The sequence below is a fragment of the Dendropsophus ebraccatus genome, chromosome 2, assembly GCF_027789765.1.
Source record: "Dendropsophus ebraccatus isolate aDenEbr1 chromosome 2, aDenEbr1.pat, whole genome shotgun sequence".
NCBI classification, from domain to species: domain Eukaryota; kingdom Metazoa; phylum Chordata; class Amphibia; order Anura; family Hylidae; genus Dendropsophus; species Dendropsophus ebraccatus.
In genome coordinates, this window is record NC_091455.1 from 142,139,980 (window position 1) to 142,161,235 (window position 21,256).

At 44.2% G+C, this 21,256-nt stretch overlaps 1 protein-coding gene across 1 annotated transcript in view; it reads left to right on the forward strand.

The window, feature by feature from the left end:
* Positions 1 to 21,256, forward strand: part of LOC138784179 (mediator of RNA polymerase II transcription subunit 1-like) — a 90,334-nt gene that overhangs the window by 49,847 nt on the left and 19,231 nt on the right. The window contains exons 8-12 of the mRNA XM_069959691.1: positions 7,417 to 7,488; positions 7,591 to 7,665; positions 12,855 to 12,928; positions 18,438 to 18,503; positions 19,427 to 19,535. Of these exons, the coding sequence (XP_069815792.1) occupies positions 7,417 to 7,488; positions 7,591 to 7,665; positions 12,855 to 12,928; positions 18,438 to 18,503; positions 19,427 to 19,535 (396 nt within the window). The remainder of the gene's footprint in view (positions 1 to 7,416; positions 7,489 to 7,590; positions 7,666 to 12,854; positions 12,929 to 18,437; positions 18,504 to 19,426; positions 19,536 to 21,256) is intronic.

Consider the following 21,256-nt stretch of genomic DNA (forward strand, 5'->3'; position numbering starts at 1 on the left):
TCATGTGTCGTCAAACACACTGACTTGGTATGTCATGTTTCGAGTAACGAACCCCCTTGAAGTCAATGAGAAACTCGAGCATTTTTTCAGGGGACCCAAGCTCTGCACAGGGAAGGTTGTGTGAAAACTTGTCAACCTCAGAAAATGACGGAAACACCACGACACAGCATGGCAGTGAGAATACAGAGAACCATTAAAACAGGTAGCATATGGACCACCCCAAAATTTAGCCTAACACCATGGAAATGGACAGGAAACAGCAGGGGCAGCATGCATGGATTCCTCTGGCGCTGCCTAATCGCACCATTACACCAAATTCTGGGCAACAGCCTGGTGGTCAACCTCAAGACAATAGTGTTGACCCAGACCAAGATGGGCAAGGTACATGCGATCAAGGTCAAAGGCCTGGAGGTCACTTTGAAGGTCAAAGGCCTTGGAGAGTGTTCCCCTGCCAGTGCCTGACAAGCTGACTGCTCCCCTCCCCCCCCCCCTTAATAACTTGTCTTTTTTTAAATTACTAGACTGACCAGGGCTGGGGCATGACACCCCCTGACTACTTTAGCAGTTGGGGTAATTTTCTCAGTATCATGTCATTCACCACTTCTTCCCACCGCTTCTGTTCTGGCAATCGAATGAAAAAAAAATATTTTTTTTTTATTTTTGAAATTTGAATTATTTGATTTTGAGTTTGAATTAAAATTTGAGTATGAATTCGAATTAGCTTAAATTTTGGGTTTGACGATAACATGGTATGAAATGGACAATACAATCATCCAATGAAAATAGCCGGATTATGGCTAGATTTAGCCTCACACCCTCATGCAGTTGTGCATGAGAGGCAAAATCATTGGAGGTAGGGACGAAGAAATAACAATACAGTCTTCTTAAGAGGCCCCGGAATTTGAATGAATACACTTTTTAATCCTTTAAAAAGTATCTAAGAGAGGGCAAGTGCGGTAGTAGTGGGTGTACTTTTTCCACCATTTTCACTGTCTGTTCCTTTTAGCTGTGGCGTGTATCTTGGAGATTCAATAAATGACCAGACAGCCCTGCAAAATAGTTGAATTTGAATTCGACTATTAGTCGAATTGGAGTAGATTTGATTTGAAAATTGAAATTGAAGATTGAAAAAAAGGCCATAAAGTGGCCTTTAATGGGCAGCTGACTATTGCCTTTGAAACAGCTACAAAATGAAAGGACAGCAGAGGACACCCGCAAGTTGACATCCACTGATTGTATGGTTCGAAATGGACAACACAAGGATCCTAAATTAGGATCCACCATTTTCACTGTCTGTTCCTTTTAACTGCCACCTTTTACACAGGACAATGAGCAGTGAGGTTGGATATGGCTGCATTGATATGGCTGCACTGAGTCTGTGTGTAAGTGCTGCTATATGGTGTTTGCCACCCTCTTACACAGGACAATCAGCAGTAAGCTTGGATATGGCTGCACTAGGAAAAAAATAAAACAACCCTGATGACTGGCTGTAGATGATAAAATATAGTGGTCACACTAGTTTTTGGAGGTTGTCGTATAGTCTGTGTGTAACTGGTGGTATATGGTGAATGCCACCTGTTACACAGGACAATGAGCAGTGAGGTTCTATGCAGCTGTACTACAAATCACAACAATACAATGTACAACAGCAGCAGCACCAGCCACAAAAAATATAATAGTACTGAGGACTTCTTTGGGGTCTGTATGAAACACCTGCTGTCCCCTTTCTGCCAGCAGTCGATCACCACAGTGTGCTGCTAAAATTGTGGTAGCTGCACTACAAGTCACAGCCAGTAGTCTGGAGTAATCCAAAAAAAAAACAAAGATTTTAAGTCCTTACAAGGGCTGTTTGGTTCTTTCTCTAGTATCCCTGCCTACAGGAACGCTAATTCCCTTCCTAATGCCCTCCCTGACAATCAGCAGCTCTTTCCCTATTTTTTTCCAGCCTGCATTTAAGGCGGGCACTGCCAGCCCGTATTTTATATGCCAGGGTCATCTGATCTGGCCAACCAATTGCTGCTATCGACATGTATGGGTCCCACGTCATTGCAATAAGAGTTTCCTGCATGTTGGGCGCAATTTTGCGCCCAAACTTACAGGTAAAGGAGGATGCCATTTTCTTGAGTATCGCGAGAATCTCGCCTGAGTAACTAGTACCATCAAGTACCCTAATACTTGAACGAGTACCAAGCTCGCTCGTTAATCACTTAACACCAATCCTGGATCACAGCACTTGTATTTAACCCTTCCGGGAATGCATGGGTTCCATTTCGCTGAAACTTCATGTATCCCGCGCATGCGCCAGAACATGAGGAGAAAGCAAGGAAGGTACTGTTGATTAAGATAGAGTGCGCATCTATGTGGATATTCCTAGTTTTACCAACAAACGAAAACCGAAATGGGGAGATACCACTTGCGCATACTAAAATGCTATTATGATCAACAATCAATACTCATATTCAGCATTTAGGGCCCGTGCACACTACAGAATCTGCACTGAAATTCCGTGCGTAACCCCCTTATCTGAGGACCAAAATTCCATTATAACCAACCCCTATCTTAACCAAGATGATTTGTTAGTGGAGACCCAGAAGGCCCCCGTAGACCTTATACTGATGGACAAACCTATAATACTGTACAGATCGCTGTCTATTTCTTGTTGCCACAGTAAGTCTTTGGTTAGTATTCAAGTGTCTGTCGTATATATATGTGTGTGTGTGTGTATGTATGGATGTATTTATGTATATATATATATGTGTGTGTGTGTGTATGTGTATTATAATTTTTTTTTTTTTTTTTTGCAGACTATCAATATTACAGGCAATTTTAAGAAATTTTTGTGTGTGTTTATTAGGCAAATATGCCATTATCTGCATTCAAAAAGACTTTCCCCAGGTCCCCCCCTCCCTTCTCTTTCTCATTCACTGCTCATTATCAGGAAATCACGACTCTTTTACATGAGACATGCCCTGTGTAACCTGGGGAGGGGGAGGAGGGAGATTAGTCGCCAGCAGAGAACAGAGAACAAAGGATTACACAGCGGGACCTGTATGAAAGCTGGTATTCAGAGGTCAGCGCTGACTTCAGAGGAGATAACACGGTGATGTAGCTGTAAATGAACTGTTTTGGTGCCACATCTCCCTCAACCCCTCCCTTCTCCATAAGAAAACCAGGGGGGAGAACTTCAGACTGCTTTTTCATGATAAAAATGCATTTTTCAGCTAATAAACCTAATGACAAAGCTTCTTAAAATCACCGGTACTATTAATTTCTGCAAAAAAAATGTAAATGACAGTGACAAATGAAAACTGAAAGATTTCAGGATTATTTTATAATCTAGACAGTAAAATGGAAAAATTTTATAAAAAAAAAAAAATCACACAAAGTTAAAAGGGTACTCTGGGCTGGGGTTATTTTTAGGGTTTGGCCTTGGAAGGGATGGAAATAGAGGCCGCCGGTCACTTAACTCCCGGTTTCCAGGGCTGGGTCCCGGATTGCCTTGCGCCATTCTCCCATTCCGCTGCTGCTTCCTGTTCTGAATTGTGGCTTGAGACGTGACGTCTCAAGGCAGCTCAGCTATTCAGCGGCCAAGGCGGGACTCTACTACAACCTCTGAATGGCTGAGCTGCCGTGAGACGTCACGTTTCAAGCTGCAGCTCAGACCAGGAAGCTGCAGCAAGATGGGAGAACGGGGTGTTGCAATCCAGGACCCAGCGCTGGAACTGGGGAGGTAAGTGACCGGCGGCCTCTATTTTCATCCCTTTCCCAGCCATACCCTAAAAATAACCCCAGTCCGGAGTACCTCTTTAAATGTTTAGTGTAACTTGATTTTAACCCCTTCCCGACATACAGACCGGTACGTCTTGACAGCCTAGGACTTAATACATCATGACTAGAGATGAGCGAATCGGGTTCGGGTTCGAGTCGATCCGAACCCGAACGATCAGCATTTGATTAGCTGGGGCTGCTGAACTTGGATAAAGCTCTAAGGTTGTCTGGAAAACATGGATACAGCCAATGACTATACCCATGTTTTCCACATAGCCTTAGGGCTTTATCCAAGTTCAGCAGCCACCGCTTATCAAATGCCGATCGTTCGGGTTCGGATGGACTCAAACCCGAACCCGGTTCTCTCATCTCTAATCATGACGTACCTGTATGCAAGTCTATGAAGCAGGCTCAGGAACTAAGCTTGCTTCTTTGATGGTGTCATTGACTTCAACAAGTTCCATCAAAACCAAAGGGGTACCATTTACAACTACAGTTCATGGCGCAAATAAAAATAGGTGTTAGAATTTTTTAAGCAAAAAATATATGTTAACATGTATAATGTCCATTTGGTGTTGTGCGGAGATATGCTGAGGGTGTGTTGCTGGGTGGTGTAGTGCAACCTTAGGGCTCACCTTCTGAAACCTTGCTGTCACGGTGGAGTCCGAGGGTGCTGGGGCCCTTGTCTTCTTCAGCATACACACGGGGACATATAATTTTTAATAAAATTCTTCACACAATAGCAGTGAAAGTATATTAAGACTTTACTTGAAAGATAACTATATACAATCCAATCCAGGGGCATCTGATGACTGTAAACTGTTGGCTTGATCAGAGTCCTTAGCTTCAGGGGGAGGGTTACTATAGCTTAGACTTGGTGAATAAATACAGTTTCAGGTAGACAGACCTGTTCCAGGGACTTTCCGTTTTCCAGCCTTTATAAGGTACGTGTGAATAGGTGCAGTGTCCCAGAACACGCAAGGACCACTACTCCTATTATGGCCATTTCTCTTGCTGTGTCAATGCCTGTTCTGGTAAGTGTTTGCACTGCAACTGCTGCTGGTTTTCCCCTAGTATTCTCTGGTAATGTGCATTCTCATGTGTATTCTCATGTATTCCTGTGTATTATTGCATTGTACAGTGGTATGCAAGGCTGTTGATCACGTGACCGTGCCAGTGCCCTGTAACCATGGTTCCTCCAATGGCTGACTAGCTCTGGCCAGGAGCAACCATGTGACCTCCCACTTCCTCCTGACAAGTTAGTCTTCCCCCTGCTTCCAAGCAAGGAGGGTGTGTGTCGTCTCTCTCCTACCTCAGAGGAGTTGGACTTCTTCTTTGCAGCTCCCACTTCCCCACTAGAAGTGTGGATGGAGTGCTCTGCTGTATTCAAGTCTTCGGCTGTATCTGCCTGCTCAAGTGTCCGGAGTCTTCTCTCTCATCTGGGTGTCATTCCGTTATCTCTCCTCATCGCTGCAAGGATTCACAGCAAGTATTCTTCTCCAGTAAACTACCCAGCAACGCTATTTCTCTCATACTCCTACTCCCATCATCCGGCACGTATTCTCACAGCCTATGCAGCACCACTCCTGCTTTATTTGTCAAAGCCTGCTATATACCCGGTTGCATCCGGACAGAACTGTTGCTACTAGTTCCCTCATCTATAATAAAACCGCTGTTACTGAACCCTGGCATTGGTGTCCACTAACTGGTGCCCTGACTAAGTGCAGCGAAGAATCGCATGCCCATCATCACCCGCAGATTCCACAGACCGGCCCTACAGCTGTGCCGCCCTCAGGCCTATACCGTGACAAGTATAACCCCTGCAGCTGCCCCGGTCATTGCCCGCTCATAACACCAGCACTGCGGAAGTGGCCCCCAGGGGCCAGGGCATTGCATAGGTACTTGAAGTTACTGAAGAGACTTGACGCTGTCACCGCTCGCTATCATGTAGGAGGAAGACGCATGAACACACTGACTTGGAAGCCAGGAAGATGTGGACGGTGAATGAGAGACCCTATATCACCAATCCGACAGCAGGCACTAATGAATACAGAGAATGTCCTGCTGAGACTTGAAGACACATATTAGTCCTTATGGCTGACTGGAAACAGGTGACAGGATTACTGAGGTGACGTAGGGAGGTTAGATGTGACTCTGGCAATGCCAGACTACCAACTGTCAACTGACAAGACCGCACAGCCCTTCTGGGTAGAAGGTTAGCGGAGCTAGCTTTCCTCTGGCCAATCACTAGAGTGTGATAGGTTGCAGGGGAGGAGTACTGATCAAGCTCAACACTTGTATTATTGGCGATTAATACATAACAACATATTGAATAAATACAGAAATAAATTACAGAAAACACTATCTCCATAAGAGTTAGGAAAAAGCAGCAAATACATAGGCCCCAATACAGACTGTCTAAGGTTGTCAATAGTAGAAAATACATCTCAAGACGCCTGATAATAAATACCTTTCTGGGCCATTACACATGGGTATCTTTTTAACCCTTTAAGGAACCACGACAAACCAGTACGTCATGGGAGCCTGTCACTTAAGGACCTAGGACGTTCTGGTTAACCAATGGGTCTGGTGGTGCTATGAAGTGAGCTCAGGAGCTGAGTTCACTGTATATGACGAGAAGGCTGGCTGCTATGCTCACTTTTAATGACTGGCTGCCGCGATTGCGCTTCGTCTCACCATTAACCTCTGCAGTGTTACAATCACTGCATTCAAATGTCAGTGACAGAAGGTCCCTCGCAGTGTACTGGCAGTCAGATGGGCGATCTATGCATAGAGTCTGCCACAGGCAGGCTCTATGCATTGATCGCAGATAACATTGATAAGTGCTATGCTACAGCTTAGCAATGATCAGTGTTATTGAACTAATGTAAAAATGTTAAAGTCCCCTAGGGGGACCTAAATTTTTACACTTTTTTTAAGTTTTAAAAACATCCCATAGCCCCTCCTCCAATAAAAGTTTAAATCGCCCCTTTCCCATTTTATAAAAAAAACAAATTGATGAATTTTTTAAATTACATTTTATATTCAATAAAGTGATCATTTATCCGATCTACACAAATATGGTACTAATAAAAACAAGAGATCATGGCACAAAAATGATGCCCCATTCAGCCCTATACGTTAAAAAAAAAAAGTGTTATAGGAGTCACAATAGGGCCATTTTATTCATACCGATTTGGGCAAAAAAAAAAAAAAGTTTTACTGTTAAACTGTAAAGCCATTAGAAAAGCTATATAAACAGACATAGCTGTATTCAGACTTGCCTATGCAATAAAGATATCACGTCAGTTTAGTGCATTATGTAGACACAGACCCCCCCCCCCCCCCCCCCCCCAGTGATATTTTGGGGGTTTCGGCATTAAATTTATGGTATATTGAAAGGTGCCATTACAAAGTACACTTATTCCTGGAAAAAACAAGCCCTCGCATGGCCCTGTAGATGGAAAAATAAGCGTTATAGTTCTTAGAAGGTGAGGAGAAAAAAACAAAAAACGCAAAACTTAAAATTGGCCCGGTCCTTAAGGTAATTTTTGGGCTCTGTCCTCCTGATGACAATTTCCGTTTATGTAATATAAGGTAGATCTCCAAATCTTTGTATTTGACTGTCTAACATTATTTTCCCTGTAGAACTAAGGATTTTGAAGGTTTTGGCAAAAGTTTAGAAGGACTTTTACATTTGTACAGTATTCCCGGCAACAGGTATGATCTACCTCAAATAATTGTGGCCACAAAGAAATGTGTTCTATGAATAAAAGACTTCTTAAACAATTAATAATTTTTATTAATGCTTTCTTTGCTTAGTGATATCAAAGCTAAAGTATATCATGCCTTGCGTAATCTAGAAGAGGATATGAGTGCAATGTTTAATCTCCGCAGGTACTGTATTATTAATATATGGATTTATAATACCATTCCCATAACCTGGTATGGGCCGTACATCCACTTGCCTTTATTTTAAAGTAATATTTTGCCCCCCCCAATCTATGAGCAGTGTTTAGTCTCACCTACTGTAAGTGGAGCTTCACTGCCGTTGAGCTTCCTCTCCCTAACTGCTGTAAAGCCCAGCCTAGAGGACACTGTCCACTGATGAAGCCTTTTTTTAGAGGAGAAAGAAAAACCTAGACCAGTTTTATACAGGTACTGTATTTTTTGCTTTTTAAGACACACCTGATAAGAGACATACCTAGGTTCCTAGAGGAGGAAAATAGGAAAAAGCTGTTTGGTGCCGCACTATACCGTAAACAGTGTTTGTCTCTGTTCTTTGTGTAGTGGTGGTTATTTAACTACAGCTCTTGTCCCATTGTGGACATTGGATTGTCGACATCATTGGGGGTTGGGGGGTTGGGGGGGGATTGTAGGGGTAGTGCTGTGGTAAAAGGCTGCATACTACATTTGTAACTTCTCAAAGGCGTCACCGGACTACAGGGGAAGGGTTGGTGTGAGAGAGCATCGTCAGCTGCCCCCTAACTAGCGAGCAGTGGGGGAAAGAAGTGAGTGTTATAAAATGAAAAATATGGTATGTATCAAATGTGCAGCATCGAAGTTTGTGGATGGTGCACAAAACCACACATACTAGGGGGGGTGACAATATTACTTTAAACATAGGCAAGCAGAGTTTCCTGGTACAATCCACAGTGTGTAATCTGCTTGAAATGTAAGAAATGCTTGTAAATTGAAAATGTTTAAGGGTGCGTTCACACCTACAGGATCCGCAGCAAATTTGTTGGTGCAGATTTAATGTTGTGTTCAGTTATTTAAATGAAATCTGCTGCGGATCCTGTAGGTGTGAAAGCACCCTAAAGGGATATTCCACAAATTTTTTTTCAATATTTAATAGTACCTAAAAAAGTCAAATATATATGCAATTGGATGTTATTACTGCCGCTGCACCATTTTAAAAAAAATCTTTTTTTAGGTGTCTCACCCCATGTCAACACAAAAATGCTGTTTACACTGAGTCTTCTCTGTCTTGTTTATTCCTCCTTTACAAGACGAGGATCACGTCATCCTGTCTCTGTTTTGGGCCAGGTTGTAAGCACTTACTGCTGCTAACCCAGCCCACTGCAGAGATACACAACAGAACAGGCCCGTCTCCTGTGTGAGCGGTGACAGGAGATACATTTCCCAACGCAGCAGCCCCTGTGCACGTCTCTCGGCTGAAGACTTTAAAAGCAGCAGCAGCAGCACAGAGCCGGCAAGGCAGCGAGGAAAGAAAGTGAGGAGGGAGGGACATAAACGCAGGGAGGAAACAGCAATGGATGAGGCATACCTCCCAACTTTTGCAAAGAGCAAAGCGGGACATGTGCGCCGCGGTCCCCATAGCCACGCCCCCATAGCAACCCTCCATAGCCACGCCCCATAGCAACCTTCCATAGCCACTCCCCTACAGTCACAACATGCTGCTGACTGAATAGTGCCCTATACAGTATCCAATCCCCCCAAAAATGCCCTATATAGTATCCAATCCCCCATTATAGTGCCCCACATAGTATCCAATCCCCCATTATAGTGCCCCACATAGTATCCAATCCCCCATTATAGTGCCCCACATAGTATCCAATCCCCATATAGTGCCCCACATAGTATCCAATCCCCCACATAGTGCCCCACATAGTATCCAATGCCCCATATAGTGCCCCACATAGTAGCCTATGCCCCCATATAGTGCCCCACATAGTAGCCAATCCCCATATAGTGCCCCACATAGTAGCCAATCCCCGTATAGTGCCCCACATAGTAGCCAATCCCCCATATAGTGCCCTCCATAGTAGCCAATCCCCCATATAGTGCCCTCCATAGTAGCCAATCCCCCATATAGTGCCTCCCATTGTAGCCAATGCCCCCATATATGTCCCACATAGTAGCCAATGCCCCCATATAGTGCCCCACATAGTAGCCAATCCCCCATATAGTGCCCACATAGTAGCCAATCCCCCATATAGTGTGGCCCCAGCGAAAAAAAACAATAAACCAGTAACTCACCTGTCCTCCGGCCCCAGCAGCTCCTCTCCAGGCAGAGTGCGCACTCCCATCATCCGCCGGGGCGGGCAGCGGAGTACAGAGTCACAGACCGGAAGTGATTTATTATAGAGGCTGCAGGTCACTTCCGGCACAGTCAGTGTCTGTATACCCCGCTGCCTGCCTTGGAGGATGACGGGAGTGCGCGCTTTGCCGGGAGAGGAGCTGCTGGGACTGGTGGACAGGTGAGTTACTGGTTTATTGTTTTTTTTCGCTGGGGTCACATATAATGCAGGACACGGGGGCCGTTCCGGGACAGTTGGGAGGTATGGATGAGGAAGGTAGAGACGTGAACGCGGGGGAGGAAACAGACCGATGGATGAGGGAGGGAGAGACATGAATGCACTGAGGAATCTGCAATGGATGAGGGAGGGAAAGACGTGAATGCAGGGAGGAAACAGCAATGGAGGAGGGAGAGAGGGAGAAACATGAACGCAGGGGAGGAAACAGAGTGATGGATGAGGGAGGGAGAGAAATGAACACACTAAGAAAACAGCAATGGATGAGGGAGAGAGGTGAACATGGGGAGTGATGTATGAGGGAGGGAGAAGGTACGACAGGATGGAGAAGGTGAAGGGAGACATAGGAGAGGAGGTGCCGTGCATGCTGGGAGTTGGTCTCCTGGCCAGCGCCATATTGAAAAGCATGACAGAAGTTTAAAAACTTTGATATGGAGAACAAAAGCATGAAGAAATCCAAGAATGTTATCAAAATGCTTAGGGGGACACAGTGAGTACAACAGGGCTGCTTTTGCAAAAAAAAATTTTAAAACTGCAATTGGCTGGCATACCCCTTTGAGTTCAAATGCATTAGTTTTAGACCTAGTTTTTCTAATGACACAATTAGAGATGAGCGAACCTCGAGCATGATCGAGTTTATCTGAACCCAAACGCTCAGTATTTGATTAGCGGGGGCTGCTGAAGTTGGATAAAACTCTAAGGTTGTCTGGAAAACCTGGATATAGTCATTGGCTGTATCCATGTTTTCCTCGTAGCCTTAGGCCTTTTTCTAACTTCAGCAGCCATCACTAATCAAATGCCGAACGCTATGGTTCGGATGAACTCAAGCATGCTCGAGGTTCGCTCATCTCTAGACACAATATCTTTAAGGCCAGTTTTACATGTACAGGATCGCAACAGATTTCACGATGCAAGTTCAGCAATGAAATCTGTTGCTACCCTGTGTCCTCTCATTTTCCATGGGTTCACTTACTCGCAGCAGATTTTTCATTCTGCTCCAAGTAGGTAAAGCCCGGTCCTGCCCGGTTAATACATTACCTGGCCACGCTCCTGCTTGCTGCTTAGGCTCCCAGCGCCCTGACCTCCCGCTCAGCTAATCAGTGGCTGCAGCAGCGCAGCTTTAAGGGGTAGTTCACCAATTTTTCTTTCAAATCAACTGGTGCCAGAGATGACACGTTTCAGACTCATGTGCTCTTGCTCACAGACCTAAGCCAATACTTCCTACCAGGTTTAAATGTACAAAATACAGGTGTATTCACTAATTACATAAATGCATTATCCTTCGGAGCTAGCCTTACATGTGAAATACAAAACTACCAATACCATTCATTCTTATGGAGCCACTGCAAAGCTGAGTAAGCACCTTTCTGGCAACTCCATTGAAACTTGCCGTACCCACAGCTCCATTTATGACAAAAAAGCAGGGGGCCCGATACAGAGATCATTAGGTGGTATGGAGGTAGGACCCCCCCCCCCCCCCCCCACACACACACACACACACACACAATCTCTTACTTGTCCCCTATCCTGTGCATATCAGACAAGTTAATTTTCCCTGGACAACTTTAAGCGATTATTATGCGATTACATCTAGTAACTCACAGGGGACGGCTTCTCTGTGTAAACTGCAGGTGATCTTTTTGCTTTTCATTTTCTTCTCCATCTGGCTCTGGCCATTATGAAGACTTCTCCCTGTGCTGCCTCATCTGCACACTATAACAGTGCCCACTTTATGCCCCCAATGTAGTATTTAGACCCAGGCCTTCTGTGCACGAATAAAATAGTTATGTCCCCATATAGTAGTTGGTAGGACCCTAAGTTAGACCACCCATACCGTCGGCACTGTCAGAGAGGTGGCCACATGTTCCGGCAGTGCGGGGAGCCGTGCTCGCGGTCCGGCTCCTGACAGTCTTAAGTTGGAGTAACCTTTTGTGGTTCTTCTCACTTAATGCACTTAACTCCACGCAGTGTTAGCACTGGAGTTGTTCATAAAGGGAATCTGTCAGCACCTATTCTGGTTCTGAGGTGCTGACAGTGTGATGAAGGTCTGTGTCTCCTAGTGCCGTGTCATACCTTTCTTTTTCAGATCGGTCCTGTACTTTGTCCCTATCTGTGCTGTAACTGTCTTCACAACTGTCAAAGAGGGGGAGTGGTGATGAGTTCGTGCCGCACTTCGGCCCACCTCACCACTACCTCCTCCCAGCTTGTCTTGAATATTCATGGTGCCCGTCCCCCTGGCCTCCTAGCGACGTCCTCTTTAGCTTTCTGGTTCTGTGTACTGCACGCGCTCCCGCGGCCTGATTCGCACATTTGCCATAGTGTGTCGGAGCGGCGCAGGCGCACTGAGGACCAAAGCCTATGCCCTTAATGGCTTTGCTCAGTGCCGCTCCGACGCACTATGGTGCATGAGTGAATCAGGCCGCGGGAGCGCGTGCAGTACACAGAACCAGGAAGCTAAAGATGACATTGCCGGGGGACGGGCACAATGAATATTCAAGACTGGAGGTGGTAGTGGTGAGGCGGGTCGAAGTGCGACATCACCACCCCCCTTATTTGACAGTTTTGAAGACAGTTAAGGCACAGATGGGGACAAAGTACAGGACCGATCTGAAAAAGAAAGGTATGACACGGCACTAGGAGACACAGACCTTCATCACACTGTCAGCACCTCAGAACCAGAATAGGTGCTGACAGATTTCCTTTAAATATTTAAGGACTGGAATACTCTAACAATACATTAGTTTCACATAATACCACAATTATGTTTTTAGTTTAATTAATTGAATGACTTTTGGTATTTTCTTTTAGACCTACAAATGACAAAGATAGGATAACTACAATCCTACAGGGACAAGTAGGCTTTCTCTCTCTCAGAAGTGGAGGTAAATATTTATTTTTCATTGGAAGATGATTTTCCTACCAGTGTTAATTCTTATAATGTTTACACTGTTTGAAAGAAGTCTAGGTCTACTTGGGTTTCACCTAAAACTTGAGCCCACAGATCGAACTGCGCCGTCACGGGGAAGCCTGTGCCCGGTTCCTGTGCACGGCGCCGTTCTATGCACCGGAACTGGCCGGTGCTCAAGCACTGGAGGTAGGCCGGCCCCCTGTATGATGCGGCTCCATTCATTCATACAGCGGTTTCTATGTGCAGCCAGGGACCGCGGGTATTAGCCGCCGCGGCTGGCTAATTAACTATTCAAATGCAGCTGTCAAAGCTGACAGCTGCATTTGAATACTGTGTGTGGCCCCTGTCCCTGGTGTCTAGAGGGAGATCTCCCCCCCGCGATGCGATCGCGGAGGGGAGATCTGTTCTAATGAGCTGGCCGGGGCTCAGCGTCGGAATGACCATTATAATAGAGCATCGATCTGATGGATCGGTGCTCTGTTATATACGCAGCATTGATCTCAATGGGAGATCAGTGCTGCGTATATAGAAGTCCCCCAGGGGGCTTCTAATTACTGTATGTGAAAACAAAATAAAGTGTTTTTATTAATAAAAAAAATCCCCTTTTTCCCATTTTATAAATAAAAATAAATAAACAAACATGTTTGCTATCGCTGCGTGCGTAATCGCCCGAAACATTAATTTATTTAATTCATGATCCCTCACAGTAAACGGCGTAAGCGCAAAAAAATTCCAAAGTGCTAAATTGTGCATTTTTGGTTGCATCAAATCCAGAAAAATTGTAATAAAAAGCGTTCAAAAAGTTGCATATGCGCAGTCAAGGGACCGATAGAAAGTACAGATCATGGCGCAAAAATTGACACCTCACCCAGCCCCATAGACCAAAGGATAAAAGCGCTATAAGCGATTTTAAGGAATGTTTATTTTCTGTAAAAGGTTTAATTTTTTACGAGCCATCAATGAATATAAAAGTTATACAAGGTACATATTGTTTTAATCAAACCGACTTGAGGAACATATATAACATGTCAGTTTTTCCATAGGGGACACGGCGTAAAAATGAAACCCTCCCAAAGAAAAAGCATATTTTATGCAAAAATTCAGCCTGTCATTGCGAAGTACAATTAGTGATGCAAAAAGTAAGGGCTCATGTGGGTCTGTAGGTGTAAAAACGCAAGTGCTATGGCCTTATATACACAAGGAGGAAAAAACGAAACTGCAAAAATGAAAATTAGCAGGGTCCTTAAGGGGTTAAACAAAGTCACAATTTTAAAAAACTGTGAGCTCTTCTTGCAAAACGGTCTTAATCCAAGTTACTCTTAAGGGTGCCTTCACACGTAGCGGATTTTCCGCAGCAGATCCGCAGCAGATTTGACTAAATGAATGAACACGGCATCAAGTCCACGCCATTAAATCCGCTGCGGATCCGCAGCAGATCCGCAGCAGATTTGACAGTGCGGATTTAATGCTGTGTTCATTCATTTAGTCAAATCCGCTGCAGATCTGCTGAGGATCCGCAGCGGAAAATCCGCTACGTGTGAAGGCACCCTAAACCAAAGTACCACTGTATTATATATATGAGAGAGCGGGCCATAGGGATCGGTATATAAAAAGAGGGGGTCCATGGGAAGTGTGTATATGGGAGCAAAGGGGACATTGGGAGCATTATATGGGAGAGCGAGGACCACACAAAACAGTATGGATGTGGGGAAGCCATATGTAGTTGTATATGTGAAAAATGAGGAGTCTTTTGGTCTGTGAAAAATGAGGAGTCTTTTGGTCTGATCTAGGGGTTTATGTCTCAAGTCACATAAACTTATACATCACCTATACATAGGATAGGTGATAAGTATGGGACCCCCAATAATGATGAGAATGGAGGTCCCGTATCCCCCAGGTAAATAAAGCTGCTGTGTACATGATTGGTCTATGAATTTTTCAGTTTTGTATAACATCATTTCTGATAAAGGAGGGCTAAACTCCCGAAAGCTTACAATGAAATATACTCAGTTAGCCTCTAAACGGTATTGCCTGATTTCTTCTCTATTCTACTGATTTCTATGGCTAGCACAGTACAAAAATACTCTGCTATATAGTTTTAAGAAAATTTTAAATGGTTGCAAACAAATCTGGACCACCTGCAGAGGGCAGCAAAACCATTCACAATCAGCTGTCCTTCTGTGCATCAAATGAAAAGACAGTACTTCCTCACAAAAGAGGACAGCTAGTAAAATAACCTGAAAAGAATAGAACTGTTGGTGTCATAACTTAAAACCCAGTATAGGTGAAATCATTCCCTTTTGATTTGAATTTAAAGGTGTGACATCACGAAGCAAGGAAGGTATAGATGTGGAAGATATATATACACACATATATATACACACACACACATACAGTGGGGGAAAAAAAGTATTTAGTCAGTCACCAATAGTGCAAGTTCCACCACTTAAAAAGATGAGAGAGGACTGTAATTGACACCATATGTAGACCTCAACTATGGGAGACAAAATGAGAAAACAAATCCAGAAAATCATTGTCTGATTTTGTAAGAATTTTTTTGCAAATTATGGAGGAAAATAAGTATTTGGTCAGTAACAAAATTTCATCTCAATACTTTGTTATATATCCTTTGTTGGCAATGACAGAGATCAAACGTTTTCTGTAAGTTTTCACAAGGTTGGCACACACTGTTGTTGGTATGTTGGCCCATTCCTCCATGCAGATCTCCTCTAGAGCAGTGATGTTTTGGGGCTGTCGCTTGGCAACACGGACTTTCAACTCCCTCCAAAGGTTTTCTATAGGGTTGAGATCTGGAGACTGGCTAGGCCACTCCAGGACCTTGAAATGCTTTTTACGAAGCCACTCCTTCGTTGCCCTGGTGGTGTGCTTTGGATCATTGTCATGTTGAAAGACCCAGCCACATTTCATCTTCAATGCCCTTGCTGGTGGAAGGAGGTTTGCACTCAAAATCTCACGATACATGGCCCCATTCATTCTTTCATGTACCCGGATCAGTCGTCCTGGCCCCTTTGCAGAGAAACAGCCCCAAAGCATGATGTTTCCACCCCCATGCTTTACAGTAGGTATGGTGTTTGATGGATGCAACTCAGTATTCTTTTTCCTCCAAACACGACAAGTTGTGTTTCTACCAAACAGTTCCACTTTGGTTTCATCAGACCATAGGACATTCTCCCAATACTCTTCTGGAACATCCAAATGCTCTCTAGCAAACTTCAGACGGGCCCGGACATGTACTGGCTTAAGCAGTGGGGCACGTCTGGCACTGCAGTATCTGAGTCCCTGGTGGCGTAGTGTGTTACTGATGGTAGGCTTTGTTACATTGGTCCCAGGTCTCTGCAGTTCATTCACTAGGTCCCCCTGCGTGGTTCTGGGATTTTTGCTCACCGTTCTTGTAATCATTTTGACCCCACGGGTTGAGATTTTGCGTGGAGCCCCATATCGAGGGAGATTATCAGTGGTCTTGTATGTCTTCTATTTTCTAATTATTGCTCCCACAGTTGATTTCTTCACTCCAAGCTGGTTGCCTATTGCAGATTCAGTCTTCCCAGCCTGGTGCAGGGCTACAATTTTGTTTCTGGTGTCCTTTGACAGCTCTTTGGTCTTCACCATAGTTGAGTTTGGTGTCTGACTGTTTGAGGGACACAGGTTTCTTTTTATACTGATAACAAGTTTAAACAGGTGCCATTACTACAGGTAATGAGTGGAGGAAAGAGGAGACTCTTAAAGAAGAAGTTACAGGTCCGTGAGAGCCAGAAATCTTATTTGTAGGTGACCAAATACTTATTTTCCACCATAATTTGCAAATAAATTCTTACAAAATCAGACAATGTGATTTTCGGGATTTGTTTTCTCATTTAGTCTCTCATAGTTGAGGTCTACCTATGATGGAAATTACAGACTCCTCTGATCTTTTTAAGTGGGAGAACTTGCACTATTGATGACTGACTAAATACTTTTTTCCCCCACTGTGTGTGTGTGTGTGTATTATACATACATACATACACACACGAAAATAAATGTGCTGTTTTTAGTAAAGAAACATATCATTGTGCCAGTTTTGTTCCCCATGTATCTATTCACTCCCTGGTCTCCTTTCTGAACTGTGTCTGCATTGTTGCATAATAGCACTTTCTCACAATCCCCCTTGCTTACATGTGAAGTGAAAACCAACTGCCAGTACTTATGAGACAGATCATGTGACGATTGAACTAAGCATGTGTGACACAAGACGAGTAATGAAACAAAGGAGCACACGGGGGATTAGTGAGCCTATATCTTTCAAACGATACATTTTAAGAAATGCTTGTACATTGGAAATATATATATATGTGTGTGTATATACAGTATACACTCACCGGCCACTTTATTAGGTACACCATGCTAGTAACGGGTTGGACGCCCTTTTGCCTTCAGAACTGCCTCAATTCTTCGTGTCATAGATTCAACAAGGTGCTGGAAGCATTCCTCAGAGATTTTGGTCCATATTGACATGATGGCATCACACAGTTGCCGCAGATTTGTCGGCTGCACATCCATGATGCGAATCTCCCGTTCCACCACATCCCAAAGATGCTCTATTGGATTGAGATCTGGTGACTGTGGAGGCCATTTGAGTACAGTGAACTCATTGTCATGTTCAAGCAGAAATCGAGACTCATCAGACCAGGCAACGTTTTTCCAATCTTCTACTGTCCAATTTCGATGAGCTTGTGCAAATTGTAGCCTCAGTTTCCTGTTCTTAGCTGAAAGGAGTGGCACCCGGTGTGGTCTTCTGCTGCTTTAGCCCATCTGCCTCAAAGTTCGACATACTGTGCATTCAGAGATGCTCTTCTGCCTACCTTGGTTGTAACGGTTGGCTATTTGAGTCACTTTTGCCTTTCTATCAGCTCGAACCAGTCTGCCCATTCTCTTCTGACCTCTGGCATCAACAAGGCATTTCCGCCCACAGAACTGCCACTCACTGGATGTTTTTTCTTTTTCGGACCATTCTCTGTAAACTGTAGAGATGGTTGTGCGTGAAAATCCCAGTAGATCAGCAGTTTCTGAAATACTCAGACCAGCCCTTCTGGCACCAACAACCATGCCACATTCAAAGGCACTCAAATCACCTTTCTTCCCCATACTGATGCTCGGTTTGAACTGCAGGAGATTGTCTTGACCATGTCTACATGCCTAAATGCACTGAGTTGCCGCCATGTGATTGGCTGATTAGAAATTAAGTGGTAACGTGCAGTTGGACAGGTGTACCTAATAAAGTGGCCGGTGAGTGTGTGTGTGTGTATGTGTGTATGTATGTATATATATATATATATATATATATATATATTATATATATAAACATTATGTAAAATAGTTAAAAAAAATATATATATCAGTACAGACGTAGTTTTCTTTGTTACACAACCCCTTTAAGTATGTTTTCTTTTACTTATTCCTATTTTACTTATTTATTTGTTTATTAGGAACTCCAATGAATATTGAGTACTATATTTCACCATATCAGATTCTCGAAGAAAAACTAAAACCAGGTAAAACTTTAAAGGGTGCATGTCACGAGGGTTGAGATCTCACGTTCGGCATGCATACACATCTGCTGCTAGAAGCTGCCAATAGTCTTAAATATAGTAGCCAGCCCCCCCAGACTCTCTTACAGTAGCCATCCCTCTCCTATGGTATGTTATATAATAGCCAGCCGTACCCCATAGTCTCTTACAGTAGCCAGCCCTCTCCTATAGTATGTTGTATAATAGCCAGCCCTCCTCCATAGTCTCTTTTATAGTAGCCAGCCCTCCCCCATAGTCTTAAATATACAGTAGTAACCAGTCCTCCCCCATAGTCTCTTGGATATTAGCCAGCCCTCCTCCATAGTCTCTTTTATAGTAGCCAGCCCTCCCCCATAGTCTTAAATATACAGTAGTAACCAGTCCTCCCCCATAGTCTCTTGGATATTAGCCAGCCCTCCCCCATAGTCTCTTATATAGTAGCCAGCCCTCACATATATCATAATCTATTGCGATGTTGGTGGGCCAGATGCAATTCAATTAGTGAATTTGCTGGTAAGCCAAAAATAATGTGGGTCAGATTTGGCCAGCGGGCCAGAGTTTTGACATGACTGTCCTAAGTGGTCCCGGAAAACATGAATACTGTCATAGGCATAACCAATCCGTTCTGATGGGAGACTTGGGTCTCTGTAAGATTGCAGGGAGTCCTGTCAAGACTCACAACACTTCATGTTGCAGCATATTTGTTACAGGTTCATGGCATTTCAGTGCCAAAATCCACTTCTGCAGATATTTAAGCACATTTATTAACCACTGATTCAGGTTTTCAATTGCTGTTGCTAAATACAAAGCCAAGAAACTAGTGTAGCCCAGCAGCACATCTTTTTCTTATTAATGAAAGTTTTCCCTGTATTTGACATAATCTTACTCCTTATTTGTATTTTCTTCAGGAATTCGTGTGGTTGGAAAAAATGTATCAGTAACAGTTGCTGGCACAACAAACTGGTACCATCTTCCAGTGTCTCCAGTATTTCAAGAGATTGCACAAGAAGATGGAAGGTAATTCAAAAATACATTGAGGGTGGGTTCACACGTACAGGATCTTCAGCAGATTTGATGGCCCAGATTTGATTTGCTTTGAATCTGCAACTTCAAATCTGCTGCAGATCCTGTATGTGTGAACTCACTCTTAGGGTGCCTTCACACCTACCGGATCCACAGCGGATCTCACTTCTGCGGATTCGAAGTGAGAACCGCTGCAGATCCGGTACCATTCACCCCTATGATAGCACATATTCACAGCGGGATTAACATCCCGCTGTGAATATGTGCTTTAACCCCCCGCTGTCCGCAGCCCCTCCGCCGCATTAGCCCATCCTCGGCAGCATCCCCCATCTCCGGCCGCATCCAGCAGCCCACATCCCCCGCCGCATCCTGAAGCCCGCTGCCGAGAGCGTAAAGTACCTGCTTGGCGGCACGGCTGCAGTGAGGCTCCCGGCTCTGGTCCTGCTAATGAGCGGGACCGGAGCATGGCCGGGGATGTGGGATGCGATGGAGGGATGCGGCCGGAGATGGGGGATGCGGCGGAGGATGGGCTAATGCGGCGGCGGGGATGCGGACAGCGGGGGGTTAAAGTACATATTCATAGTGGGATGTTAATCCCGCTGCGAATATGTGCTATCATAGGGGTGAATGGTACCGGATCCGCAGTGGTTCTCGCTTCGAATCCACAGAAGTGAGATCCACTGTGGATCAGGTAGGTGTGAAGGCACCCTTAACCAAGAAACTGTTAAAGTGCTCAAAAGCAGTACATACAGTAGTCTGCTGCACAGACTTTCACAGGATAGGGAATGGGTGGTTTCTCAGCAGGGCACTAACTGCTGGGAGATTGCTAAAGATAGCTGAGTACTGTGCTGTCACATAAAGTGTTAATGGTGCGGCATTGTACTACCTTGACCTCCCTCTATTCAACCAGGGACACACTATCTACATTCTTTTGATTGGTGGGGGTCCCACTGACCAGTCACTTTTCTCTTTTGATAAGTTTCAAGTAAAACAGCTTTCAATATACTGTGTTTGCCATAATGTTTCTGATAACAGGCAAATGGGGCCCAGAAATGTTATACTTTCCTGATGTTTCTAGATTAGGCAGGGCTTTGTGAATAGACTACATGAGCAGCACATATCAATGTTTTAGAATGGGCTTCATGTTAGAGGACTGCCAAATTGTAAGACACCTTTTCCAAGCCAGTGTGTGTGTTTTGGTATTCTATGGTATGTATTATATACCCCAACATTAAGTAGGTATGGCCTATTGGCAGTTAATGGAAACATTTTTGAGCAGTATACATAGGCTTATTAAAAAGAAGTCTTCTCAGATGATGATTATCTTAAAGGGGTACCTCAGAGAAGGAAAATTGGTGTCTGAAAGTTATACAGATTTGTAAATTACTTCTATTAAAAAAAATCTCAAGCCTCCCAGTATATATCAGCTGCTGTATATCCTTCAGGAATTGGTGTATTTTTTGCAATCTGAAAGTGCTCTCTGCTGTAACCTCTGTCCACAACAGGAACTCTCTTCTCCTTCTTTGGACACTTCCTGTCACAAACAAAAGGTGGCAGCAGAGAACACTGTCAGTGACAGAAAGTGTACAAAGGAGGAGAGGTTTCCTATGCGGATTTGCTACTGTTTTGGACAGTTCCTGTCATGGACAGAGGTGGCAGCAGAGAGCACTTACAGATTGAAAAGAATACACCACTTCCTGCAGGATATACAGCAG